The 27,270-nt window shown below is 45.7% G+C and overlaps 1 protein-coding gene and 1 non-coding gene across 6 annotated transcripts; one reads left to right on the top strand and one right to left on the bottom strand.

The window, feature by feature from the left end:
- The first annotated feature begins 606 nt into the window (after nucleotides 1-606).
- ADAT1 (adenosine deaminase tRNA specific 1) lies at nucleotides 607-26,827 on the top strand. 5 transcript variants are annotated; one of them, XM_077754033.1, is made up of 12 exons: nucleotides 607-621; nucleotides 5,111-5,299; nucleotides 5,593-5,661; nucleotides 6,764-6,818; nucleotides 7,270-7,400; nucleotides 10,663-11,260; nucleotides 13,521-13,666; nucleotides 15,387-15,486; nucleotides 21,827-21,913; nucleotides 22,276-22,315; nucleotides 23,035-23,140; nucleotides 24,550-25,286. In XM_077754033.1, the coding sequence occupies exons 2-12, from the start codon at nucleotides 5,131-5,133 to the stop codon at nucleotides 24,621-24,623; spliced, it is 1,575 nt and encodes a 524-aa protein (XP_077610159.1). In that variant the 5' UTR covers nucleotides 607-621; nucleotides 5,111-5,130; the 3' UTR covers nucleotides 24,624-25,286. The 5 variants fall into 5 exon arrangements, with proteins under 5 accessions (XP_077610159.1, XP_077610162.1, XP_077610163.1 ...); XM_077754036.1 differs by lacking the exon at nucleotides 22,276-22,315 and having other exon boundaries at nucleotides 24,550-24,604; XM_077754037.1 differs by lacking the exon at nucleotides 24,550-25,286 and having other exon boundaries at nucleotides 22,276-22,338; nucleotides 23,035-23,093.
- Nucleotides 16,714-16,912, bottom strand: LOC144223497 (small nucleolar RNA U89). The gene has a single exon (XR_013332715.1). It is a non-coding gene; the product is annotated as a small nucleolar RNA U89 (small nucleolar RNA).
- Nucleotides 26,828-27,270: the final 443 nt, after the last annotated feature.

The following is a 27,270-nucleotide window of genomic DNA, read 5'->3' as shown; positions in this document are numbered from 1 at the left end:
TTGGAGATGGAGGAAAGAGGAGCAGAGAGTCCTCAGCCTTGGAGGGATCCTGTGGCCCTTTTCTGAACGAGAGAGAAGGACAGGGTCAAGTAAACTGCACTCTTAACAAGCCAATGACAGATTTCTTAACATACTTTAAACTTAGGTATGAAAAAAACACTGTAAAATATCTCGGTTTTTTAAAATATTGATTACACGCTAAAATGATAATACTTTGGACATACTGGGCTAAATAAAATATATGCCTACAATTAATTGCACCTATTTCTTTTTTACTTTTTTAAACGTAACTATTAGAAAATTTTACACTATCTGGCTTAAATTACATTTCTGTTGGACAGCGCTATTTTAGACAGAAATTCAGACTAGTGTTCCATGATACGGCATCATTCTACTACTTGCATCACATCATCAGACCATTTCACCGGTACCTACGCTCCAACAGGCTGGATTCCTAAGCCTCTGTTCAACAGTCTCCGGCTCCAACCCAGCGGGACTACAATGGCCAGTGTGCACTGCGTGCCTTTAGGGGTGGGGCCTAGGAGAGCAGGCTTTTTGTGACGTCACGTCCGCTACGCCAAGCTCTTCTCCTCGCGCCCTCCCTGGGCGCACACCTTGGAGGTGGGAGGGGAGCATTTGGGAGGTGGTAGGGTAGCAGGGTGCAGGGCGCGCAAATGTGGGGGGAGAGTGGCCCCAAGCCTGCTGGGTGAGCTGCCCTCGGTCTGACTTCCCCCGCCCATGTTGGGTCCGAAGCGGTCGTGAGCATCGTTCTTCCCGTGGCGCGCGTCACGTGGAAAGAGCGGCTGGTTTCCCGGAAGTGCCCGTGTCCGCTGTGGGTGGGCGTCGGGTGTGTGGCCTCGCGGGAGCGTCCACACCACAAGAGGAGGCAGGCGTGCGCGTTGTCTCTGCTTCTCAGGCCCAGAACCTCTCCCGTAACTTGCACAAAGGGTGCCACCCCGGTTCTAGAGCAGACCGAGGAGGGGGAGCTGAAGGCGAAAGCCTTTTCTGTACTGGCAACCGACCTGCTTTAACTTTTCTTGAGAATTCTTAACGCTACTTGGAACTGTGGTAATGTGCGATCTTGTGGGCAAAGAAATGCCTGTTTAACTGAGCTATTGTTTCCTATGAAGTTACTCAAGATACAGGAGAATGTATTTGAATTTTAGTGGACCAAGTTTAGCAAAACTTTTATTCATTTCAACTGCTGTGCACGTTCATTCATACAACCTCGTGATTGAGATGATGCTACAGTTCTGGGCTGCATCATCTTAGGGAGTCGATGTTACTTCTGGCAAGTTCTGGCTTTCCCTGGCTATTATGCTTGGTGGTATGTGCCTCTTGTTTAATTTCAGATTGATTGCCTTGTGATGGCCGTTATCCCTCCCCATCCCCAACTTCCCCCCAAAATGAAAGGGAAAAAGTTCCTTCCAAATGGAGGATTCTGGGATCTCCCATGCTTTTCTTTTCCTTCAGAACATACATGACGTGCTGGTTCTCTTACGTAAAAGGCACAATTTATGTCCCTGCCAAATTGTTTTTTCAAATCACTGTGGTCTGATTTACCATGACTTTTTATAGCAGCAGCAGGCCTCCACATTGTAACTCTTAAAAGATAAACAAGCGTATTAAAACTTTTAGAGTTTTTTGAACAAAAATCAATTCCAGTTAGAACCAAACCAAAAATGGTTAGGAGCACTCAGCAGATCAGAACTAGAAGAGAGACATAATAAAGTGCAGCAAGAAAGTGTTTGATTGGCTGTATTTTTTTCTTAGTTTATTGTCAACTTGGTTTCCATATAACACCCAGTGTTCATCCCAACAAGTGCCCTCCTCCATGCCCATCTCCCCCTTTCCCCTCTCCCCCACCCAATCAGCCCTGTTTGTTCTCTCAGCATTCAAGAGTCCCCCATGGTTTGCCTCCCTCCCTTTCCCCCACTATTTTTCCCCTTCTCCCTCATGGTCCTCCATTAGCTTCCTCCTAATCCANGAAAGTGTTTGATTGGCTGTATTTTTTTCTTAGTTTATTGTCAACTTGGTTTCCATATAACACCCAGTGTTCATCCCAACAAGTGCCCTCCTCCATGCCCATCTCCCCCTTACTCCTCTCCCCCACCCAATCAGCCCTGTTTGTTCTCTCAGCATTCTAGAGTCCCCCATGGTTTGCCTCCCTCCCTTTCCCCCACTATTTTTCCCCTTCTCCCTCATGGTCCTCCATTAGCTTCCTCCTAATCCACCTATACGTGCAAATATATGGTATCTGTCCTTCTCTGCCTGACTTATTTCGCTCAGCATAACACCCTCTGGTTCCATCCATGTTGCTACACATGGCCAGATTGCGTTCTTTCTCATTGCCATGTAGTATTCCATTGTATAGATAAACCACATCTTGATCCATTTCTCAGTTGATGGACACCTAGGTTCTTTCCATGCTTTGGCTATTGTGGAGAGTGCTGCTATGAATATTGGGGTCCATGTGCCCCTAGGCATTAGCACTCCTGGATGCCTTGGGTAGATTCCTAGCAGTGCTACTGCTGGGTCATAGGGGAGTTCTATTGTTCATTTTTTTAGGAATCTCCACACTGTTTTCCAGAGAGCCTGCACCAGTTTACATTCCCACCAACAGTATAGGTGGGTGCTCATTTCTCCACATCCTCGCCAGCATCTAGTCTACTGATTTGTTCATTTTAGCCACTCTGACCGGCATGAGGTGGTATCTCAGTGTTGTTTTGATTTGTATTTCCCTGATGATGAGGGATGCTGAGCATCATTTCATGTGTCTGTTGGCCATCTGGATGTCCTCTTTGGAGAAGTGTTTGTTCATGTCTTCTGCCCATTTCTTCACTGGATTATTTGTTTTTCGGGTGTGGAGTTTGGTGAGTTCCTTATAGATTTTGGATACTAGGATTGGCTATATTTTAAAGGTGGCTATTTAAAGGTGGCTATATTTATAGGTGGCTGTTAGTCGTTGGTTTTCTTTAGCATTTTGCTTTTGTAATCTAGAAGCATGTACACACTTAGAGCATGGTTTGCTTACATAGACCACCACAGCCACATCAATCTAATAGCCTCCTTGTTTAATTAATTTGACCCAATGCAGGGAACTCCTAATTTTCAGAAGTTGCATGCATTGGGACTCAAACCCTTTTTTTTCATGGTTAGCTATATCCGTCACCGTATGATCTCATTTTCTGCTAAGAAGCTTTTCATACATTTAAGTCCAAAGTAGCCTCTCAAATCTAATCAGCTTAATGATTTTTTTTTTATTCATGGCTTTACATTGTTGTTACAGCAGTGCACCCCAAGGAGCTTAGGACAAATCATTTAGCAACATGAAATGTTCCTTTTTGGAATATTAATCACAGTTGACATTAATTATGCTTAATATTGTAGCAATTGAGGGGCACCTAGGTGGCTCAGTTGGTTAAGCATCCGACTTCAGCTCAGGTCAGGACCTCACAGTTTGTGGGTTCAAGCCCCGCGTTGGGCTCTGTGCTGACAGCTCGGAGCCTGGAGCCTGCTTTGGATTGTGTCTCCCTTTCTCTGCCCCTCCCCACTCATGCTCTGTCTCTCTCTCAAAAGTAAACAAACAAACNGGTCAAGTGATAACATGACATCAGAAAATGGAATTTTTACGGTGGATAATTCTCTGTGATAAGATGCTTTGGAAAGTGTACAGAAACAGATTTCACAGAAGGATTCTTGCAGAGCTACCCCAATCATAATGAGGTTGAGTAAATCTTCCAACTAAGAAAATAACAGGGAAAAACAGGATAACATACACATTTGTTTAAGTCAGTACGCTAAGTTGAAATCATAAGTTGCATATAGATAGGCTAGGAGCCATTCTGTCTGGCTCACAAGAGGAAGAATGTGTTTGAGCTGGTTAATAGGTTGCCTGTGCAAACTTTTTTACTTGATGCTGAATGTGTAAACACCATGGGGGCCCTAAATGTGTCAGCCTTAGTATTTGGGTTTATGTTTTAACTACTCTTACCCATTCTTATAATAGATGCCAGTGTAAGGGAAGGTATTTGTAGAATGTAGGCCCTAGAGAAGGGACATCACCAATTAGCAAAGGCATATGTATTAACTTATGTTCTGCCCTTATCTGTTCTTTATCTCTAAATTAGACTCTTTGTCTCCGGGCCAGATTTAATTGTAACTCTTGTGTTCTTAACCCCCTTTATTATGTATGTCTTGGATCTGCAAGGCCCATAGGAAGAGCCTTTTGACAAATATCTACAGTACTTTTATCTAAAATTCTCCTTTGTAGGGGCAGGAATACGCCTTTTCTTATGAGGTATCTGTGTGGGGAATATCGGTCTGATCTGGAATATTGTGAGGCCTGGTCAATACCAGCAGGCTCATTTCCAACATGAGCCAGTAGTAGCAGAAGGAGATACCAGTTTTCGCTTCTCATGGCAGGAGCTGTGCAAACGCTGCCATTTCCGCTCTGTGACTGTGTTATCCAGCAAGGCCGGTGCGGCTCCCAGCACCAGCTAAGGTCTGCAGTATTTTACGTGCAAATGAACTACTTTACTTTCCAAATGAAAGTTGGAGTAATGAGAATGCTTCCCTCTCATGTGCTTTTATTTTGAGTAGTAGGTTCAGATTCATAGATTCATGTCAGATATCCAACATTTAAAAAAAAAACAGTTTTAAGAAATAGGGTGTCTTCTGGGGGTGGTGGGATTTGGGATTCTTTGATCTTTCCTTAAAAATGAAAAGGGAACAGGCGCCTGGGTGGCTCAGTTGGTTAAGTGCTCAACTCTTGACTTTGGCTCAGGCTGTGAGCTCATGGTTCCTGAGTCCAAGCCCCGTTTTGGTCTCTGCACTTGAAGTGTGGAGCCTGCTTGGGGTTCTCTCTCTCCTTCTCTGCCTGCCCCTACTTCACTGGTGTGCACTGTCTCCCTCTCTCTCAATAAATAAACTTTAAAAAAAAAATGAAAAAGGGACGTAGTAGAACGTGACCGTTGAAGTTGCAGATAGAGAAACCTCAGCATGAACGCGGCTGGGCCACCCTGAAAGCCTGTTGAAGCACCCAGGCAAGTTGTAGCACCTTGTATTGGTTATCCTTTCTGTACTTCTGATGATTGCGGTTTTTGATCAGGCTCAGCGCTAACCGAGACCATGTGGACCGCAGACGAGATTGCGCGGCTGTGTTATGAGCACTACCGGACCAGGCTGCCCAAGCAGGGGAAGCCCGAGCCCAGCCGTGAGTGGACGTTACTAGCAGCCGTGGTGAAGATACAGCCTGCCGCCGAGCAAGCCTGTGACGGCGCTAACAAACTGGTACAAGGTGAGACCTTTCCACCTCCGAATGGCCCCTCTCCCTGTCAGAGATGGCAGAATTGTTCCCGGCCATGCAGGGACAGTCCTGGCTGGGTCAGCTGCAGTGGTGCGAATGCTCCCCTGCGCTCCACCAGGTGCCGCGGTCCCTCCCATGGTGGGAGATGGCTGTGCTGGAACCACAGCCCTCGGCTGGGTCAGCCTGCACGAATGCTCTGGAGGAATGTGCAGACACGAAACCTGAGCATGGGGGACCGTTCACATCATGAGAGCTCACTTCATGATTCGTTCTTTTCCCCTCAGTGACAAAGGAAGTTGTCTCGATGGGAACAGGAACGAAATGCATAGGCCAGTCCAAAATGAGGAAGAGCGGTAAGCCCAAGTGGGGTCTGGAAACCCCCGTCTATGTTGTCTTCTCCTCTTCTCCGCAAAGGGGCCATACTGCTGTGGTGGCCGACCTTTATGTTCCCACTGACTGTCACTCCAGATGGAAGGACAGAACTCATTTGTTTTTAAGTTTATTTATTTTGAGAGAGAGAAAGAGAGAATGTATGCCTGAGTTGGAGAGGAGCAGAGGGAGAGAGAGAGAATCCCAAGCAGGCTCCCCACTGTCAGCACGGAGCCCTATGCAGGGCTCGATCTCATGAACCGTGAGATCATGACCTAAGTCAAAATCAAGAATCAGCAGCTTAACTGGCTGAGCCACCCAGGTGCCCCATAGAATTCATTTGAAGCATGGAAATAAACTGTGAAAGCAAAGGCCTCCAGGAACGTTGCTTTCTGAGTAGATTGAAATTTGGCCAGTATGTTCATGCTCAGACCAAAAGTTCCCCAGACTTAGCTGCTCCACATTATATCTGAAGCCTCCACAAGCAATCAAATGGAGATTTGGGCACCAACAAGAATATGGAAATCCCTTAGAGATCTGGCATCTCCACCTCTGCTTCCAGTTAACAGATTCCCTCTCAAGATTGCTTTCCCCATTTTCCTAGCCTTGCCTCCTGTGTTCCGGGACCAACATGGATTGAATCTGATGAAATCATATCACCACAAGAACAAGTGTGATACCAGAGTACAAAAGACTTGGCCTCCAGTCTTCCTATAAATCAGTAGTTCCTGGCTCTGGGGAGATTTTGCCCCCAGAGGACATTTGGCAATGGCTGGAGATCTTTTCAGTTGTCAAAACTAGGGGAGGGGGATGCTGTGCTACCTGCCTCTGGTAGAGGCCAGGAATGCTACTAAGCATCCTACATTTCCACAGAACAGACCGCCACAGCAAAGAACTTTTTAACCTAAAATATACAGTAGTGCTGAGTTGAGAAAACCCTGCACTGCCATCGTTGCAGTGCTCTTTGACAGAGTCCTTGAGGGGCTCTGTGGCCATCCTGGCCGCTGGGGGACATCGCTGTGTTCTGCTTCTAGGAGGCAGGGCCAGGCTCTAAATGTCTTCACTAGTGTCCTGTCTTTGTCACAGGAGACATCCTCAATGATAGCCATGCTGAGGTCATAGCCAGGAGGAGTTTCCAAAGGTAAAGCCACCTTCCCAGACAATCCGATTCAGCCTGCCATGGGAGGGGGGGTCCCAGAATTTGCATTTCTAATAAGCTCTCAAGTAATACTGACCTTGTCAGTCTGTGAACTACACCTTGAATAGTACTGGTCTACGCAGTGGTTCTCATGCCCAAAGTGCATCAGAATTACCTAGGTTTGTGAAAACCCAGATCGCCGGGCCCACCCCTAGAGATTCTGATTCAGCAGGTCCAGATTGGATTTCTAACAAATTCCAGATGATGCTGATCTGCTGTTACAAGGGCCACATTTTGAGACTCACTGGTCTAGACCATTCTCGTAATTCCAGATTCCAGTGCCAGTCCCATTGGTCTGCAGTAGCTCTTTCTTTCTTAGAAAATCACCCAGCCAGTCTTTCCCTTTACCTCAGTGATTGGTTGTTCATTCTGATAACATCTTGCACCCCGTTAGGTACCTTCTCCATCAGCTCCACTTGGCGGCCTCCCTGAAGGAGGATAGCATTTTTGTCCCTGGAACTCAGAGAGGGCTGTGGAAACTCAGACCAGACCTCTTGTTTGTGTTTTTCTCCAGCCATACACCCTGTAAGTATCTTCAAGGCTTTGAATGAATGTTACATTGTATATTTCTTGATGTTTGTCTTATTCATGTCTTATTCATACATTTCAAAAAATAGCTCTTCTGGCTGAAGTGTAGCTACAACCAGTGGACAGTGCCTTTTTCTGAACAGGCCATTATGCCTAATCCCTTCTCTACCAAGGAAAGGCATTTCAGTTCTCAGTTCCCAATCAGGATTGTGAAGCTTAAAACACACAAGGTCTGAAACCAGCAATAGGGCTTAGAAATCCAAAGCCTTGAGTTCTATAGAGATTTATGCTGAAACTCATTCTATTCATTCATTCATTCATTCAACAGATGTTTTCTACTACTTGTGACATACAGTATGACACGCTGGGTATATAGCAGTGAGTAAGACTGGCCCCTGGCTTAGCCTCAAAGAGTCTTTTAGGGAATGTAGACAGTCATGATTAGTTAAGTTAAATTTTGATGAGTTATAAGGAGATGTTCCGGTGCTATGGTTTTATTAGGAAAACCAGACATGACCTGGGGGTGGCCACTCTTTTTTTGTCTAGAAAACTGAGAATAATTTCTACCCTCTGTAGACAGCAATTCAAATCAAAAATGTAATATAGTTTAAGAAAGAATGAGTCTATCAGAAAAGAATTGGTTGAGTCAAAGGCCAGAAAAATGACATGCAGAGTGAGGTAGGCAGGCCTCACCCATGCTTTCTTGTTAGCGGTGGATGCCCTGGTCCAACCAAAGGATGTTTCCTAACTCAGTGCTTCTCAAACAATAATATGCATATGAATCACCCATGGATCTTAATTTAAAAAAATTTTTTTAATGTTTATTTATTTTGGAGAGACAGAGCGTGAGCAGGGGAGGGACAGAGAGGGAGGGAAACACAGAATCTAATACAGGCTCCAGGCTCTGAGCTGTCAGCACAGAGCCCAATGCGGGGCTGAAACCCACAAACTGCAAGATCATGACCTGAGCTAAAGTCGGATGCTTAACCAAGTGAGCCACCCAGGTGCCCCAATCATGGATCTTAATAAAACATGGATTGAAATTCGTTAGTTCTGGAATGAAGCCTGAGGGTCTGCATTTCTAACCAAATCCCCACAACGCCAGTGGTGTTGGCCTGTGGACCACACTTTGAGTAGCCAGGGCTTGGCTGCTCCAGTGGCAGGCATAGCCTTATCATGGAGAGAGAAGCCTCTGCAGATCACAGCTAGCCTGACCGCCTAATCAAACCACATAAACCACACGCTGCCCTGTAGCCAGATGGGAAACATCAGGACTATATAATGAGTTTTTCAGGAAGCTAATTTCTTTCTATGTGAAGGTTATGAGATTTTTATTTTATTTTTAATAGTGGTAATTAGGATTTTGAAAGATCTTAATTAATCGAATACAAAGTAATCTGTTGATCTTAAAGTCTGTTGGAAATTTTACTGGCCTATGAAATCAAAATCTAGAACCATGGGTCTAACTGCCCTGGGCTCATGGGTACTCTTTTCAAATGTGATGTCCACTCGTGCATGGTTTGTCTGCAAGAGGAAAAGTACACTACCTGGAGAATGTGACTGTCCGGCTCCCTTGGCTTTTATTCCTCACTGCTGGTTGATAATTTGGTGCCTGGGTTAGCTACTTCCGGCCCTTACTTGTGAGTTTGATTAGCATGAGTCAGCCTCTCGAGTTTAGGCATCCGTGCATATCAAATCTCCGAGCTTTCTGAGTGGGAGGTGGGCCCCAGTTCATTCTCCAAAGTCACTGTCACCTTGTGAGGCCTCTGGAAGCCTGCCAGCCAGTCTTTCTGGCAACACGCCCACATCTACCTCTCTTGCCTTTTCCACTCTTAGGTCTAAAGACTACAAATGTATTATTTACATGCATTAGAAGAACAACATGCATTAGGTTAGTGTTTGAAGAAGGAGCTCCTTTCTCATGGGGAAGCTGTGCTTTTAACTAACCTCTGGTTTTCTTTGATTCTGTTTAAGCACAGAGTTAGGTCAGAAATCTCTAACTTAGCACAGGGAAACGCCAGCTGTATAATTCACCGCAGTCTTTACTGTGAGGACATGCCCATAAATCTCCAAGGTGGGGAAATTGTGAACATTTTTGCCAAACGTATTTTTTTAAATTTTTAATGTCTTATTTATTTTTGAGACAGAGAGAGAGCATGAGAGGGGGAGGGTCAGAGAGACAGGGAGATACAGAGTCTGAAGCAGGCTCCAGGCTCTGAGCTGTCAGCACAGAGCCTGACGCGGGACTTGAACCCACGAACGTGAGATCATGACCTGAGCCGAAGTCCGACGCCCAACTGACTGAGCCACCCAGGTACCCCTTTGCCAAACATATTTAAGCATGAAATCAACCTCCCACTTTGGTTTTCCAACTTACGGGATAACATCCCACAGAATATACTCGGGAAACTGTGCTTATTGTAAACCAGGGTTCTTAACATTTTCAGTTTTCCAGATGCCCCCCACCCTAGCGTTTCTAACTCACTGGGTTTCAGTAGGATAGAGCCGCAAAGGATTCTTACTCAGGAAGTTTGGGCAAGTCTTCCTAATTGATCTCAGGTCAGCTGGAAGATAGAATTAAACTCCATTTAAGACAGTGGTTCTTGGTGGGGCTTCTGGGTGGCTCAGTCAGTTAAGCTTCCAACTCTTGATTTCAGCTCATGTCATGATTCCAGGGTCCTGGAATAGAAGCCCTCGTTGGGCTCTGAGCTGAGTGTGGAGCCTGCTTAAGATTCTCTCTCTGTCTCCCTTTGCCCATATCCCCTTTTCTCTCTCTTTATTTATTTATTTATTTATTTTTTAATGTTTGTTTATTTCTGAGAGAGAGATAGAGTGCAAGTAGGGGAGGGGCAGAGACAGAGGGAGACACAGAATTACAATCAGGGTCTAGGCTCTGAGCTGTCAGCACAGAGCCTGATGCGGGGCTCGAACTCAGGAACTGTGAGATCATGACCTGGGCTGAAGTTGGACACTTAACCAACTGAGCCACCCAGGCACCCCCTATTCTCTCTCTTCAAAAAAATAAAAAATAATAATGAAAAAGACAGTGGTTCTTAAACTTGAGCCTGCATCAGAATGACCTAGAGAGCTTGTTAAAACACACATCGCTGGGTGCCGCCTCCAGAGTTTCCAATTCAGCAGGTCCACTGTGGGTCCCAAGAATTTGCAGTTCTCACAAGTTCCTAAAGGATGCTGATGTGGCTGACCTGGGGGCTTTACTTTGAGAACCACTGGTTTTAAGGGGTTCCTTCTCCTGCAGGTGGGGATGCCTCCATCATTCCAATGCTTGAGTTTGAAGATCAGCCCTGCTGTCCTGTCAGTAGACGTTGGGCCCAGAAGCCATCAGAAGAAGCCAATAGTAACCTGGAAACTTCTGAAAATGAAAAGAAATGTGAAGACCTGGGTGGTCCTGTGACCAAAAGGATGAGGCTTGGGATTCCTGATGGTGCGGCTCACTGTCAGAGTTTAGACAATCAGGAAAGTGGTCCAGACCCACCAACTGTCAGCAGCTCTAATCTCACCACACAGGAACTGGCCACTGTCACCGGAATGGCCCCCAGTGGTGCCAAAGTGGTGGACATTTATAGAACTGGAGCCAAATGTGTGCCGGGAGAAGCTGGAGACTCGGGGAAGCCTGGTGCAGCATATCACCAGGTGGGGTTGCTGCGGGTGAAGCCCGGCCGGGGAGACAGGACCTGCTCCATGTCCTGCAGTGACAAGTTGGCACGGTGGAATGTCCTCGGTTGCCAGGGCGCACTGTTGATGCACCTTCTAGAAGAGCCCGTCTACCTGTCAGCTGTGGTCATTGGGAGGTGCCCGTACAGCCAGGAAGCCATGCGGAGAGCTCTGACTGGGAGGTGAGCGGGCAGGCAGGGAGGGCTCAAGTGGAACAGTCTTTCTGAGAAGCAGTCTGGGAGTATGTCTGTCCAGAGAGCCTTCAAGGCATCCGTATGGGGGTGCCTGGGTGGCTCAGGCAGTTGAGCCTCCAAGATATCCGTACTGGGGCCCCCGGGTGGCTCAGGCAGTTAGGTGTCCCACCCTTGATTTTACCTCAAGTCATGATCTCACGGTTACTGAAGTTTGTTTATTTATTTTGAAAGAGAGAGCACACATGAGCAGGGAAGGGGCAGAGAGAGAGAGAGAGAGAGAGAAAGAGAGAGAATCCCAAGCAGGCTTCATGCTGTCAGCACAGAGCTCTTCTCAGGGCTCAAACCCACAAACTGTGATGTGAGATCACAACCTGAGCCAAAATCAAGAGTTGGACACTTAACCGACTGAGCCACCCAGGCATCCCTGGTCTTAAAGTATATATACACATACAAAAAAATTGTGGACGAATATATACCAAATTGTTAGAATGATTACCTCTGAGTTGTGATATCATGGGTGTTTTTTTCTTCTTTGCGATTACTCTATTTTCTAATTTCTCTACAGTACATATATATATTGCTATTATAATTTTTCAAAACCATCAACATCAGTGTTAATTTTTTAAAAGATTAAAGACACAGGATGATCACTGAAGTGTAGCCTCCCTAAAGAAGGGCAGCCAGACCTAATTATGGCTATGGTAACTGAGGGCAGGGTGAGGCCATGGCTGGAGGGGAGGCCGGTCGTGTCAGATGTACTGCCCCCCCGAGGCTGAGCCCAAGGTGCAGCCGCAGGGTGTGACCCACTAATTCCACTCCTAGGTACGTACCCAGGAGAAATGAAAACATGCATCCACATAAGAACTTGTACATGAATGTTCATAGCAAGGTAGGTCACAGTAGCCAAAGCGTGAAACAGCCCAAATGTGTGTCAGCCAGATAAACAAAAGGGGGTAGACAGTTATGGTGGAATATTAGCCCCAAAGAGAAGTGAAGGCCAGATACAAGCTGCAACACAGGTGAGCTTGAAAACTTCATGCTAAGAGGAGCCACAGAGAAGGGGATGTGGAGTGATTGCCAACAGGTGCAGGGTTTCTTACTGAAGGGGTGAAATGTTGTAAACTTAGGCTGTGGTGACATTGGCACAATTCTGTGAATATCCTTAAAAAAAATGTTGAATTTTACACTTTATTTTTCTAATGTTTATTTTTGAGAGAGAGACACACAGAGTATGAGCAGGGGACGGGCAGAAAGAGAAGGAGACACAGAATCCGAAGCAGGCTCCAGGCTCTGAGCTGTCAGCACGGAGCCCAATGCAGGGCTCCAACCCATGAGCCGTGAGATCATGACCTGAGCTGAAGTCAGACGCTCAACCAACTGAGCCACCCAAGTGCCCCTCACCCCAAATTTTATACTGTAAATGGATGAATTTTATGGTATGTAAATTATACCCCAATAAGATTTTTTAAAATTTAATTTTAGTTTACAGAAAGAACATGCTCAAGCCAGGAAGAAGGGCAGAGGGAGAAAACCCGAAGCAGCTGAGTGGCCCAGTCACTTAGGCATCAGACTCTTGATTTCTGCTCAGGTCATGATCTCACAGTTCATGAGTTGAAGGCCCACGTCGGGCTCTGCACTGACAGCATGGAGTCTGCTTGGGATTCTTTCCCTCCCTCTCTCTCTGCCCCTCCCCCACTCATGCTCACATGCATGCACACCCTCTCTCTCTCAAAAGAAATATATAAACTTTAAAAAAGGCAACTCTGGGCGCTGTGTGCAAGATATTTTCTGAGTTTCCCATGCTTTCCCTATTCTGAGACCTTAAAGTTGCTCTCTGCTCAGTTCCAAAGCAGCATCATGTTGGCATGTAGATTGTGTGAAAGATACAAGAAGTAAAAATGAAGCTTTTATATTATAGGATAGTTTTGGTTTCTGGTGTGTTTGAAGGATTCCCTAGGAAGCAGATGCCACAAGTTAATATTTCTGTTTAAGGTTTTCAAATCTTCAAAGCCGGTACCAGGAGTAGAGTTCAGAGTCCCTAAAGTCACTAAGGAGTGGTGACTCAGTTCACCGTTTTCACTTCAAAGTGATGGTAAGAGATCTTCCTCCAGCCATGAGGTTCATATGATCTAGATTCTGTTCTGTTACACCCTCTCACCAAGACTCAGGGGTGATGTGGTCCACGGTCCTTCATACTCTCTTCTTCGAATAGAAGGCCTAAACCGAATGCATTTTCCCTCACATTCAGGTGTCAGAACGTCTCAGCTTTACCCGAAGGCTTTGGAGTGCAAGAAGTGACAATACAGCAGTCGGGTTTACTGTTTGAACAGAGCCGCAGCGCAGTGCAGGCAAAAAGGGCTGACAGCCCAGGCCGGCTTGTCCCTTGTGGCGCAGGTAAGGTGTCCTCGTTCCCCTTGCTCTGGAGTGACTTTTCCCCAGACCACGGGGCGGCCTGGGAGGGCCTATGTCCACCCAGCCTGGGCAGGCAGTTTATTACCTGAGTGGTCAATAGTGTGGGCTTGGGAGCCAGCTTCATGCTGTCCATGACCCTGGGCAACTTATGTCCTGTCTTAGCCCCAAGTTCTGCGTGTTCAGATAAGAATATCATTTCTTTTTTTTTTTTAATTTTTTAATGTTTTATTTATTTCTGAGAGAGAGAGAGAGAGACAGCGTGAGCAGGGGAGGGTCAGAGAGAGAGGGAGACACAGATCTGAAACAGGCTCCAGGCTCTGAGCTGTCAGCACAGAGCCCAACGTGGGGCTCGAACCCATGAACCGTGAGATCATGACCTGAACCAAAGTCCAACACTTAACCGACTGAGCCACCCAGGTGCCCCAAGAATATCATTTCTTAAACAAGGAATCCAATTAAAAATGCATAGAAGACATGAATAGACATGTTTCTAAAGAAGGCATCCAGATGGCCAACAGACACCTGAAAAGATGCTCAACATCATTCATCATTAGGGAAATGCAAATCAAAACTACAGTGAGCTATCACCTCAGACCTGTCAGAATAGCTAAAATCAACAATACAAGAAACAGGTGTTGGCGAGGATGTAGAGAAAAAGGAACCACCTTGTTGTTAGTGGGAATGCAGACTGGTGTGGCCATTATGAAAAACAGTATGGAAGTTCCTCAAAAAACTTAAGAATAGGGACATCTGGGTGGCTCATTCGGTTAAGCATCTGACTTCAGCTCAGGTCGTGATCTCATGGTTTGTGAGTTTGAGCGCCACATCAGGCTCTCTGCTGTCAGTGCAGAGCCCACTTTGGATCCTCTATCTCCCTTTTTGCCTCCTTCTCTCTCTCTCTCAAAAATAAATAAACATTTTAAAAAATCTAAAAAAATTTAAAATAAAACCTACCCCATGATCCACTGATCACACTACTGGGTATTTACCTAGAAGTACAAAAACACTAATTCAGAGGGATGCATGCACTCCTGTGTTTATTGCAGCATTATCCACAATAGCCAAATTATGCACTGGCAGGTGCATGGATAAAGAAGAGGTGGTGTATATATACAATGAAATATTATTCAGTCATAAAAGAAAATGACATCTCGCCATTTTCAACAACATGGATGGAGCTAGAGAATATTATGCTAAGTGAAATAAGTCAGAGAAAGACAGATACCATATGATCTCATTCATGTGGAATTAAGAAACAAGCGATAAAGGGAAAAAAGATAGACACAAGCCACAAATGACTCTTAACTATAGAGTTAACTGATGGTTACCAGAGGGGAGGCTTGAGGGAGGATGGGGAAAGTAGGTGATGGGGATTAAGGAGTGAAGGAAAAGTCTATCCTTCCTTATTGGGCTTTATCAAGATTAAATGAGAAATACTATTTCAAGCATTTACTGTGTGTCCAGTATATGATGAATGCTTAATGGTTATTAGATTTTATAATGATGATGATGATGATGATGATGAAACACAAGCCACTTTACATACCATATTCTGGAGGCCATCCATCAGAGTGGCAACCATTGACCGATGTCCTATCCAACTCTCATGAATCTGCAGAGGCAGGGAAATATTTTTGTTAAACCCCTCTGATGTTCGCAGGAAACTAAACTGTCTTAACTTCAAAATCTTGTCTTTTCACAGCCATCAGCTGGAGTGCGGTTCCTGAGCAGCCACTGGATGTCACTGCCAATGGCTTTCCACAGGGAACAACAAAGAAAGGAATCAGCTGCCTTCAGGCCAGGTACAGCATATTGGGGCAGAAGGAGATGGTGGCTGTGCAGTCATTAGATAGTGTTAGCACTACCTAATTCCAGAACGTTTCATTCACTCCAAAAAGAAACCCTGCACCCATTGGCTGTCATTCCCCATGCCCTTCTTCAACCCCATGAATCTCCTTTATGTCTATGTGGATTTGTCTGTTCTGGACATTTCACTACATGAAATCATACAGTATATGACTTATTTTACTTAGCCTAAGTTTTCAAGGCTCATCCATGTTATAACGTGTATCCATCCTTCATTCCTACATTCCATTGTCTGGATCTGACCACTTTTTGTTTCTCCATTCTTCCATCAATAGACATTTGGGTCATTTCACTTTGGGGCTATGGGAATAATGCTGCTGCAAACATTTATAGAACCTTTGAGAAGGACATATGTTTTCAGTTCTCTTGGGTATACGGTGGAATAGAATTTCTAGGTCATAGGATAACCTTGGGAGTTTTGGGGTTTTTTTTGGCTTTTGCTTTTTTGAGGAACTGCCAAACTGTTTCCCACAGTAGCTGCACTATTTTAAACTCCTACCAGCAATGTATGGGTTTCAATTATTCTACATCTCTTTACAACACTCGTTATTGTCTTTTTTTTTCCAGCTTAAGAAATAAAAATTTACTGAGAATTCCTGGGATAGTAGTTATAGCCTCCCGACCTGGAGGGAGGAACAAACACCGTAGGAAATCACTCAGAAATCACACTGTTCCCACGCCTCTAGCCAGCACAGGGAGGAGCAAAACCATTCCCCCCAAAATTGGTCAGGATTTGTTCATCCAAGAAGGGCTGGGAGGCCAGATGCAGAAGGGACCATCGTATGATACTGGGGAGGAGGATGGGGAATGGACCCCAAGATGGCTCCTCAAAAACCAGGAGAGACACAGATCCACTTCTCTGGTGGTGGGGTTCCTGGTCACCAGGCACATTTCCTTCCCTTGATGAGGCTGTCACTGGCCTGGGTAAACCTTACATCCTGTAGGTTCGGGACAAGGTTGTCAGCAGTGAGATAGATACGGTGCTGTGATTTGGCGGTCGTCTTGGAGATGTTCTGGGCTGCCCGCATCTTGCGCAGTTTGATATAGCCTGGGGTTTTGGGGGCTTCTCCAAGGTGAGCAGGCTGGGGTTAAGGGTTCACACAAGGTCCACTTTTGGTCTCAACCCATGGCCCCATCCTTCCTACTCCAGCCCTTCTCTGGGCTGTCAGATCCAAGGTTGCACTCAGATAGCTCATGCCTGGTCCCACTTCGGTCCCCACCTATGGGCCCCCCTACAAGCAGCTGCCAGGAACTGGAGACAGCAGCAGAATTGGAGGCTCTGCCTCCAATTGTAGTCATTGTGGGTGTGAAGTGCTATCTCGTTGTGGTTCTGCTGCGCATTTCCCTAATTGTTTGAGCTGCTTTTGCTGTTGAGCATCTTATCGTGTACTTATTTGTCCTTTGTATATCTTCTTTGGAGAAATATCTATTCTGATCCTTTGCCCATTTTTTAACTTGGTTTTATTTATCTTTTTATTATTGAGTTGCAAGATTTCTTGATATATTCTGGATACTTGTCCTTTATCACAGATGTATTTTAACATATTTTTCTGCAATTCTGTGGCTTGTCTTTTCACTTTTTGAAATTGTCCTTTAAATTTTGATGAAGTCAAATTTTATCTCTTTGTATCGTGGATGGTTTGTGCTTTTAGTGTCTTGGGTAAGAAACCACTGCCTGATTCAACGTCACAAAGATTAGCTTTGTTTTCTTCTCACAGTTTATAGCTTTAGCTATTAGGTTGATGACTTTGATCCCTGTTGAGTTAATTTTTCTGTAAGGTGTGAGGTAGGGGTCCACCCTCATTCTTTTGAATGGGGATATCCAGTTGTCCTGCCACCATTTTTTTTTTTTAAACACTGTTCTTTCCACTGGAAGATTTTGAAAACAACACATTCTTGGACTTTACCACTAGGGATTCTGGTTTCATAGGTCAAGCTTGGAAGCCAAGAATCATTTCTGAAGCTCCACAGTGATTGGACTGGCAGAAAGGGAACCATGAAAGCAGGACTTTTTGTCTTCATATTGGCTTCTACTGAAACGTAGAACATGTAGTCTGCTAGACCTGAGACTCCATGTGTGTTTGAAGGTTCATGCATCCGCCTTACTGGTTTTTCTTCTTCTAAATGCTCAGCAGATCCCACTCTCCTTTTCCCTCCCAGTGAGCCACTGTAGTCTTCAATAGCCTGTGCGTGGGATGGGCTGCAGGGAAACAGCCTCTCCACCAAAGGCATTTACATCTTAGATGGACTGAGCTGCCACTGAGTGACTCTGGTAGGATTTCCACCATTTACAGTATAGTTAACCCTTGAACAATGGGGGGTTTGTGGGTTCTGACCCCCCCCTTACCATTGAAAATTCCATGTATAACTTTGATTTCTCAAAAACTTAACCACTAATAGCTTGCTGTTGACTAGAAGACTTACTGATAACACAAACAGTTGATTAGCATGTATTTCATATGTTGTAGGTATTATATACTGGATTCTTACCGTAAAGCAAACCAGAAAAAAAAAGTTATTAAGGAAATCATAAGGAAAAGACATTTACAATACTGTATTTATTGAAAAAAATCCTTGTGTCCATGGACCCCGCACAGTCCAAACCCACATTAATCAAGGATCAACTGTTGTACTTTTCACTCTTGAGTTGCTTTTCCGTTTCTTTACTATTCCCTTAAAAAAAAATTGTAATTAAAGTAAACAGGTGGATTTGTTTGTTCTTTTTAATATGCTTAATTTGCCAGCCTCAACACAGACAACAATAACAACTTACATAGTTTTAGACTTTAAAAAAGAAAGTTTTGTTCTTTGCAGCCACTCAGCAGGGTCCGGATGGCCCAGTCTGCAGACCCAGACCCTGTCCTGATAGCCCAGGCTGTTGAATGGAGTGAAATTAATAAACTTGTTCAGGGTGGAGATTTTGGGGCCAGTTTTTCCCTGGGGGCCTCCTAGCTTCAGGCCGCTGTTTACATCTCTCAGGGGACCAGCCCTTAGCCACAGACCAGGGTGTGTGAGCAGAGCACGTCCTGCCTTCACAGGGACCACATTTCCTGCAGTTCTGGCTCTGCTCTGCCGTAGTGACAGGTCAGCAGCAGCTTGTCCTGACCCCACCCACCTGACTGTGGCTCCTGTTTGTGCTCTGCTCAGGTCTGAATGCTCTTCTTTCCTAGGAATCCACACCCTCTTTTAGCTTGAAGGCTCAGCTTAGCCACCACTGCCTTCTGACTCACAATTCCCATCCTCTCTTCAAATTCCTGTAGTGCTGATTCTCCAGCTTATCCCAATATGTCAGTGCTCTCTGTTGATGGAGAGTACCTCGCATTCCCAAGCTCGCTTTGGCTCCAGTTACCCGCATGACTTTGAACATGTCCGGTTGCATTCCAGGCTTCCGTGTGTCCATATCTGTAAGATGGGGATATTGGAATAGATGATCTGAGGTCCCTGCCGTGTTGTAGATGTCTCTCCATTTAGGAGGCAGACTCCATACAGGGAGGAAGTGTATGGGGGAAAGAGCAGAAGCTTTGCAGTCCAAGAGACTGATGTTTAATTCCTCGTTCCCTTTCTCCCCAGCGTGTGACATCTTGGGCGAATTATTTTACTTCTCTGAGCCTCTGTTTCCCCAACAGCAAAGCAAGGGTAACTAAGAGTATGTATCACCCAGGAACATGGTGAGATGTGAAAGCAAATGTGGGGCGCTTAGCTAGCTCAGTGGTTTAAGCGTCCGACTTCACCTCAGGTCATGATCTCACAGTTCGTGGGTTCAAGCCCTGCACTGGGCTCTGTGCTGACAGCTCAGAGCCTGGAGCCTGCTTCAGGTTCTGTGTCTCCCTCTCTCTCTGCCCCTCCCTTGCTCGTGCTCTGTCTCTCAGAAATAAGTAAACATTAAGAAAAAATTTTTAAAAAGCATATGTGTGCAAGCTCACAGCAAACTCCTTGTTAAGATTGGTTTCCCCTTCAGTTGCCCAGTGAAGCTTCATGTTATGTTCAGAAGAGTCAGGATTTCTTTTATTCTAACAACTTACAGCTGCTGGAGAGAGAGCAGGTTTTCCCACTGCTCATTCCCACACCCTGGCATCTTAAGACCACCTTCTTTACAACTGCGGGACATATGAACACAGACTGGGATGTTAGAGACATTTCATATACTAACACAAGACGAGAAGAAAACACTTCACCTAAGTCATCGTGTTCTTTTACAAACAACACGATGATAACAGACACCAGGTAAAAGACCCTCATTCTTAAGAAGCTTTATTTCGCTCTTTTCCCTGAAGTGGCAAATCCTCATCCCCTCACCCCCAACCCAGAGCATCCTGGAGAGATCATTACATGGCTCACTAAATTATAAAAAGAAAAGGGGGAGGGATTAAAAAAAAAAAAAAACTGTGTGCCTAAGTATGTTAAAAGATAGGTCTATGTTGGGGCGCCTGGGTGGCTTAGTCGGTTAAGCGTCCGACTTTCACTTAGGTCATGATCTCGCGGTTCGTGGGTTCGAGCCCTGCGTCAGGCTCTGTGCTGACTGCCAGCTCAGAGCCTGGAGCCTGTTTCAGAGTCTATGACTCCGTCTCTCTCTGACCCTCCCCTGCTCACGCTGTCTCTCTCTCTCCTATAAATAAATTTTTAAAAAACATTAAAAAAAAAAAAGAAATTGTCTATGTATGTACAGTTTTCCGAGCTCTCTGATACCCCAACCAGCAGTGTCAACCAACTGACCAGGAAGAACCCGATATCCAAGAACGCAATCCTTGCTGCTGCAGGGAACTGGGGCTCCTTGGAAAGCTGTAGCTCGCAGCCCTCAGGAGAATCGTTGTGCCCCATAGATGATGTGAGCGGTTATTAGTGAGTAGGTCTCGTTGACAGAGGAATTACTAGGATGGCCACTCTGTTCTGCTGTTGACTAGGTCTTGAGAAAGGTCTTTCTTCTCTGGAGGTGGCTCTTGGTCAGCAGAGGAGAGGTTCCCAGCATCCGCCGTCTGTCTTTATAGCTATAATACTGTAGCGTCTCTCACAAGGCCATTGACTTAGGCCAAAAACATTCATAAGAGAAAGTGCTGCTTGTTCCTCCAGAGGGAAGAATGCTGGAAACATTTACAGATCTGGTCTCCAGAAGCTGTGAAAGCAATGCCCTTGTTTTATTCTTGATTTTAAGGACATGAATTTGCTATAGGTCTTTATAGACACCCTTTATGAACGTAAATTCTGTCTTTCCTAGTCCTTGTTTGCTAAGAGGTTTTAAATCATTCTGCGGATGTTGAATTCTAACAAATGCGTCTCTGCATATTTTTTCCTCATAATTATATTGCATTTCTCTTTTAATCTGTTAATGAGTTAAGTTTCGTTAGTTTCTTGGCTTTGGATTTTCTTTTTAACGTTAAAGGAACCTTATTTTCCCAAGCGCCAGCAGCCACACAGGCCCCATTCAAGCCCAGGGAGAGCGGGAGGGCCCCACGAAGCAGTGATTGCTGTAGTATAGCCTAGGTGCCCACCAGCTGAAGGAACTTTCTGACAGACTGCACACTTCCCTAGTACACATATACCTGCTACGGCCCCCGGGGGTCCGAGCTGATGCAAAGCTCAGGTGGACAGTTTGTGAGGACGGTGAAGGGTACGGTGTGTAAAGATGAGACAGCACCTTTTGGCACACACATCTCCCTACCCTGAATCAGCTTGTGAACTGTGTACAGGAAGGAAAGGAAGAGGCACACGTGGTCCAGATCACAGCAGCACGGATGCGCCAAATTAGGAAGGCCCAGGTGGGCCAGTGAGGAATCCGCACTTGCTTCCTTCATGGTTCCGAGCTGTGGCCTGCACAAAGCTTCATGTCAGAAGCAAAGGGAGGCCCACAGTGCCCCTGGGGGAGTCTGGAGGCTCTGCCTCGGGTGCTTGTCCAAGGGGACTTGATAACCTAGAGTCTGTGTGACCACAGTGTCATTGTGAGCGGCATCACCCACGAGGCCAGCTCCCTTAGGAGGAGGTAGCCCAGCATGGCTGGCAGGTGTCCTGGGGGGCATTTAGTAATCTCACCTCTGTCATCACCCCATTTGAGCCTGTCACCTTCATGATTTCACTACTGATGACATTTCTGAAGCTGAGGTTTTTTTAACCTCACCCCAATCTGGTCTACATTTTCTTCATGTAAAGAACAGGTAGAAATGGGAGGTGGGTTCCTGCACATTCAGACTTAAAAAAGATACCACGTGAATCCCGGTGTCTGTGACAGGGGTCTGGTACATATCAAACACTCATGATAAATCTTTGTCTTCTCTTTCCAAACAGATCCCGAATCAGCAAAGTGGAACTCTTCAGATCATTTCAGAAACTGCTAAGCAGCATTTCAGAGGACCAGTGGCCAGACTCCCTCAGGTGATGCTGTTGACCCATTTTTTTTTTTCATTTTTAGGGTGACTTGTGGTTTAATTCTGGTTTACAAGTGGCAGGAAGCTTTGGCAGTAGTGGTGGCTTAACAGGCCAGTGGGCACTTAGTTGCCACCCGCATGTGCCACAGTCGCATGTGCCTCTGTCCCCCGGGCTCTGACCAAAGATGCAGATCTGAGGTGTGCGGGATGGGTGGTGCAGGGTTACAGAAGACTGGGGGGGGATTAGGGCTCAGCCTGTTCCGGGCCCTCCCTTCTCCCCACTCCAGGCGGAGAGCAGGGCGGACATGTGAGTGCTTAGAGAGCAATAGAGTCTGTTAGGAACATCACTCCTCTGTTTCTCTGCTGCAGCTTTACGACTGAAATTGCTCCCAGACAGGAATGGAGAGAAGTATGAAACCACTCCAGGGGCAGGTGGGTGGGTAGTTCAGGCACTTAACTACTCACAGTCAGTGCCCTCACTTCGTACACCAGATGCAAGCTCCAGGGCCCCCAAGCCAGTTACGCTTGTGACCACTGACTGCACACTCGGGTTCCTGCTACACCCTTAGGTTCACTAATTCACTGGAACAGCTCAACTTCAGAAGTGCACTGTACCTACAGTTACTTTTTATTGTGGCGAATATAGATCAGGACCAGCCAAAAGAAGGGACACACAGGGCAGGGTCTGAGGGGGTACCAAACATAATGCGTCTATGTCCTCAGGATGTGTCACCCTCCCAGCACATTACTGTGTATCACCAACCAGAAGGGGGACCCAAGTTTCAGTGTCCAGCGCCTTCACTGTGGTTTCAGTACATACACCTGAATGACTCGCTGGCCACATGACGTGACTGAACTCATTCTCCATCTCCGCCTCCCATCAGGAGGTCAGACGGGTATCACAGACCCAAGTCTACTCTGTGGTTAGTCTTTCTGGCATGGCCAGCCCCTTCCTGATCTATCTAGGGCCCACCAGGAGTCGCCTCACTAAGTATAAACTCAGGTGTGATCAGAGGGGTCTGCCATGAATAACAAAGACATTCCTGTCCCTTGGGAAATCCTGAGGCTTTGAAGGTTGCCTCCCAGGAACCGGCAACAAGACCAGCCAAATTCTTTATTGTTCAGCAGGGGGGGAAGCCAAGGCGTTGCCAGAAGAGGCTGTTTGAAGAGGCTGGCCGCTTGTTGTGGCCATCCTGCGTACTGCAGTTGGTAATGATGAGCTCCAGTCAGTTTGGTCAGTAGTCACTTTGCTTGGTTTTTTTGTCTGGAAAAATGAATCACACTAACCAGGGGGTTTCCGTACATTTTGTGTGTCAGTGAAAACAAACGTGGACTAAGGTCAAGAGAGATTTTACTCAAAAGGATCATTGCAGGGGCTGTTACCAGCAGCAGCAGGACTGATGACAGTGAGGACACTCCAGTCCTAAGGTCTGTAAGCCTCCAGGGCAGGCGGAGGGAGTATCCCTTCGGGGGGAGCGGTGAGCAGAGCCGGAAAGAACAGGGCAGGGGGCCTGGGATGCGCAGTTGGTGCGATGGGACAAGTAGACGGAACATCTTTTCTTGAGATCAGTCAGTTGTCAGGAGGGGCCTTTAAGAATAGGTCACTGCATATTGTGACGCTGGCCCAGGCTGCGGGTGGGTCAAAGCCCAGGGTCTGGGGGAAGGACAGAAGCGTAACTAATGTTGGTCAGGGAAGCAAGAATTTTGTCGAGATTGGTGTGTGCGTGGAAAGAGTTCAGCTAGTCATTATGAGATAGAGAATGGGAGTTTGAGGGTCTGTCATAGGTAAACCAAGGGGACATCTGTGAACCTTATCTGAGCCTTACAGGGAAAGGGACTGTGCAGGAAGCCATTTCCCAGAACTCTATAAACCAAAATGTAGTTATTCTTGTTTTACCTGATTCCGAGAGGACCAGACAAGACTAGCATTGTTTTTTCTCACCTGGTTTTTTTTTTTTAATGTTTATTTATTTTGAGAGAGTTGGCGTGCAAGCGGAGGAGGGGCAGATAGAGAGAATCCCAAGTAGGGACCACACGGTCAGTGTATAGAGCCCCGTGTGGGGCTCCATTTCATGAACCAGGAAATCATGACCTGAGGCAAAAGAATCGGACACTTAACCAACTAAGCCACCCAGGTGCCCCCTTTACTCACCTGTTTCAATCCATATAGCTTTCTTTTTTTTCTTTTTAATTTTTTTTTTAACGTTTATTTTTGAGACAGAGGGAGACAGAGCGCAAGCTGGGGAGGGGCAGAGAGAGAGGGAGACACAGAATCTGAAACAGGCTCTAGGCTCTGAGCTGTCAGCACAGAGCCCGATGCGGGGCTCGAACCCACGGACCACAAGATCATGACCCGAGCTGAAGTCGGACACTTAACCAACTGAGCCACCCAGGCGCCCCTCCATGTTGCTTTCTAGTGAATTTCCTACACTGGAGAGAGAGTAGCTGTCGGAAAGCCTACCGAAATCTCCCATTCCTAGGTCTGTTCCTAGTCTCTGGTGAGACGTCTGTCCAGCTGATCGCTCTGTGGGCCCCCATGTTGAGCTGATTAGTGAGAACCTGTGTGCTTGCTGGTGTGTGTGCATTAGGGCGCAGACGCTGGAGACGTACCACGAGTACAAGGAGGCTGCGTCTACTTACCAGGAAGCCTGGAGGGTGCTCCGGAAGCAGGCCTTTGGATCCTGGATCAGAAACCCACCGGACTACCACCAGTTTAAATAAGAAGGGCAAACTGCAAACACTCTGGTAGCAGAGTGTTTTCCCGCTGCTTGTACTGGACGGCTTCTTCCTTTGTGCTGGACAAGACTTAGCTTTTCTTGTGGCTGAGTCAGGAAAAAAAGTCTGCCATCTGCCAGAGTGACATATCTCTTCTGTGTAATATGGACAGAATTCTGGAACACAGAACTATCTATACTTGACTGACATCTCTCTCTGCTAAAACCTCATCTTGCTGATGCCCTTGGCATATGTCCTGACTTGTGTGTTATTGCTTCTCTAAAATATGGAATAAGAATTTGGACTGTGACGCTTAAAGGTACTCTGCAGTAGCTCCACTTTGTGCGTTCTTGCATTGATCTGGCAAGTATTTCTTGGGCTGAGATGGTGTTCGAACCTCTGCAAGTTTTAGGGCTCCCTTGGCATAGTGGACAAATACCACTTCTTCCCTTGGATGGCCATCCTTTCCTGCTCTTTCCACGGGGCTTGGTTGAAGCAGACCTCACTCCCCGGCTCTCAGGTTGTGAGGCAGCCCCGTACAATCCTGGCACCACTGTGAGAGCGAGCAGGACAGATGCTCTCTCCTCTCGGTTCAGGAGCTCTACGGGCCACAGCATCGTGGGACTGTCTGTCTGTGCCTGCCTTTGCCGCCACACAGAGGCAGCCAGCTTGAGAACGAAGGCAGTAAAACAGGAAACCACCAAAAGAGTCAGCTCCCATGACGTTGTTTGGATGCCTGAAGCCAGTGCCCACCCTGGACTTCCAAGTATGTGAGATAAATTCCTATGACTGTTTTGGTTAAGCCTGTTTGAGTAGGTTGTCAATGGTTTTCAAATCAAACAGTTCTGTCCAAAAGGCCATATAGCAAATCAGCAGCAGACCTAGTCACCAATCCTGTTTTAACCAACATCTAATATTTAACTCTCAACCTCTCTGCTCCTTAAATTATTGATGGAAAGGGAAGATCTTCACGTCAGGATTACCCAAAGCCCTTCTCAAAGTTCTTTAGCATCTTGGTATAGCTTTTTTTTTTTTTTTAAGGTTTTATTTTTAAGTAGTCTCTACACCCAGTATAGGGCTTGAACTCATGACCCCAAGAGTCACACACTGCACTGACTGAGCCAGCCAGGCTCCTCTCATTCTTGTATAGCTTTAAATGTTTTTTAATAACAGCTTTATTGGGATCTAATTTATATTCCATAAAATTTACCCATTGAAAGTATACAATTTAGTGGCTTTTAGTATATCCACAGAGTTGCACAACCATCACCATAATTTTAGAATATTTTGTTCTATATTCGAGGTGGGGGCACCCTCATCAACCCAGTATGGTACCCCTTAGCAGGTGCTCCTCGTTTCCAGTCAGTCCCACCCTCACCCCAGCCCCAGGGCAACCAGGTTCTACTTTCTGTCTATAGGATTTGCCTGTTCTCAACATTTCACTTAAATGGGATCATATAATACATGGTCTTTTGTGACTGGCTTCTTTCACTTAACATAATGTTTTCAAGATTCATGATGTTAACAGCATGAAACAGTAGCACAAGCACGAATCAGTACTTTAGTCCTTTTTTTTTTTTAATGTTTTATTTATTTTTGACAGAGCATGAGCGGGAGAGACACAGAGAGAGAAGGGGACAAAGGATCCAAAGTGGGATCCAAAGTGGGCTCTGTGCTGACAACAGCGAGCCCAGTGCAGGGCTTGAACTCACGAACCATGAGATCATGACCTGAGCCGCAGTCAGATGCTTAGAAGCCACCTGTACTTTATTCTTTTTTATGGGATAAAAACAGCATTTATCCCATATGTCCTATTTAGCCATTCATAGGTTGTTTCCACTTTTTGGCTATTGTGAGTAGTGCTGCTGTGAACATTCCTGTACAGGGTTGTATGTGAGCATACGTTCTTAATTTTCTTTTAATTACAGAAGTAGTACAAGTCTTGTCATAACAAATTATCCTTGAGTGTTTTTCCATAAGAAATCCTTTTAGATAGCAGAAAAGAAAGGCAAAAACACCACTACCTGGAGGCCAGGCTCTCCCATATGCTGCTGTAATCAGAGAGATTCTTTGCTTCACCCCAAGCCTCACGTTTATGACAGCAGTTAGGGTAGCAACTGGCGGGAGCTTTTATCCACAGGTCGTAACCTCTCTCTTATGAGATGCTATTCAAAGGATAAAGATTTGGGGGCGCTTGGGTGGCTCAGTCAGCNAAAAAGTTAAAAAAAATAAAGGGTAAAGATTTGTATGAGAATGGAAAGAGATGATGTGTTTTTACTCTTAAGTTTTACGGTAAATTTGTCAAATCAGTAGCAAAAAAAACTAAATGCAAAAACCACCCGTACATTTGGACTTCAGAATAGAAACTGGGAGAACCCCGAAGGCTACGGACAAAAGGCAGCTCTTTACTACCTGTCTTCTCAAGAGCTAAAAGTGGCACTTTGACATCCAACTTCCTGCATTTCACTTTCGCCTCATAAAACCCTTAGGATCTCACCTATGCCTTAAAATCACATCTCTGAAATAGTGGCAGGCTCTCAAATTTCCTACATTTCATTAGGTCATGCATTTTTAATATTTCTTAACCCATTTTTCACTGATAACTGCTTCTAATTTTTAAATTCATTTTTTTCCTAACTCTTCTAAAAT

This window comes from Crocuta crocuta, unplaced genomic scaffold (assembly GCF_008692635.1).
Source record: "Crocuta crocuta isolate KB4526 unplaced genomic scaffold, BGI_CrCroc_1.0 scaffold61, whole genome shotgun sequence".
Lineage (NCBI taxonomy): Eukaryota > Metazoa > Chordata > Mammalia > Carnivora > Hyaenidae > Crocuta > Crocuta crocuta.
Note: the sequence above shows the minus strand (reverse complement) of the source record. Positions and strands in the feature narration are given on the sequence as shown.

Excerpts from the sequence above, each read along its gene's own strand:
- ADAT1 (XM_077754033.1), top strand. The coding sequence starts at position 5,131 with ATGTGGACCGCAGACGAGATTGCGCGGCTGTGTTATGAGCACTACCGG. Across the intron at positions 6,819-7,269 it reads GCCAGGAGGAGTTTCCAAAG|GTACCTTCTCCATCAGCTCC; the intron begins GTAAAGCCACCT and ends GCACCCCGTTAG. Across the intron at positions 21,914-22,275 it reads CAGTGGCCAGACTCCCTCAG|CTTTACGACTGAAATTGCTC; the intron begins GTGATGCTGTTG and ends TCTCTGCTGCAG.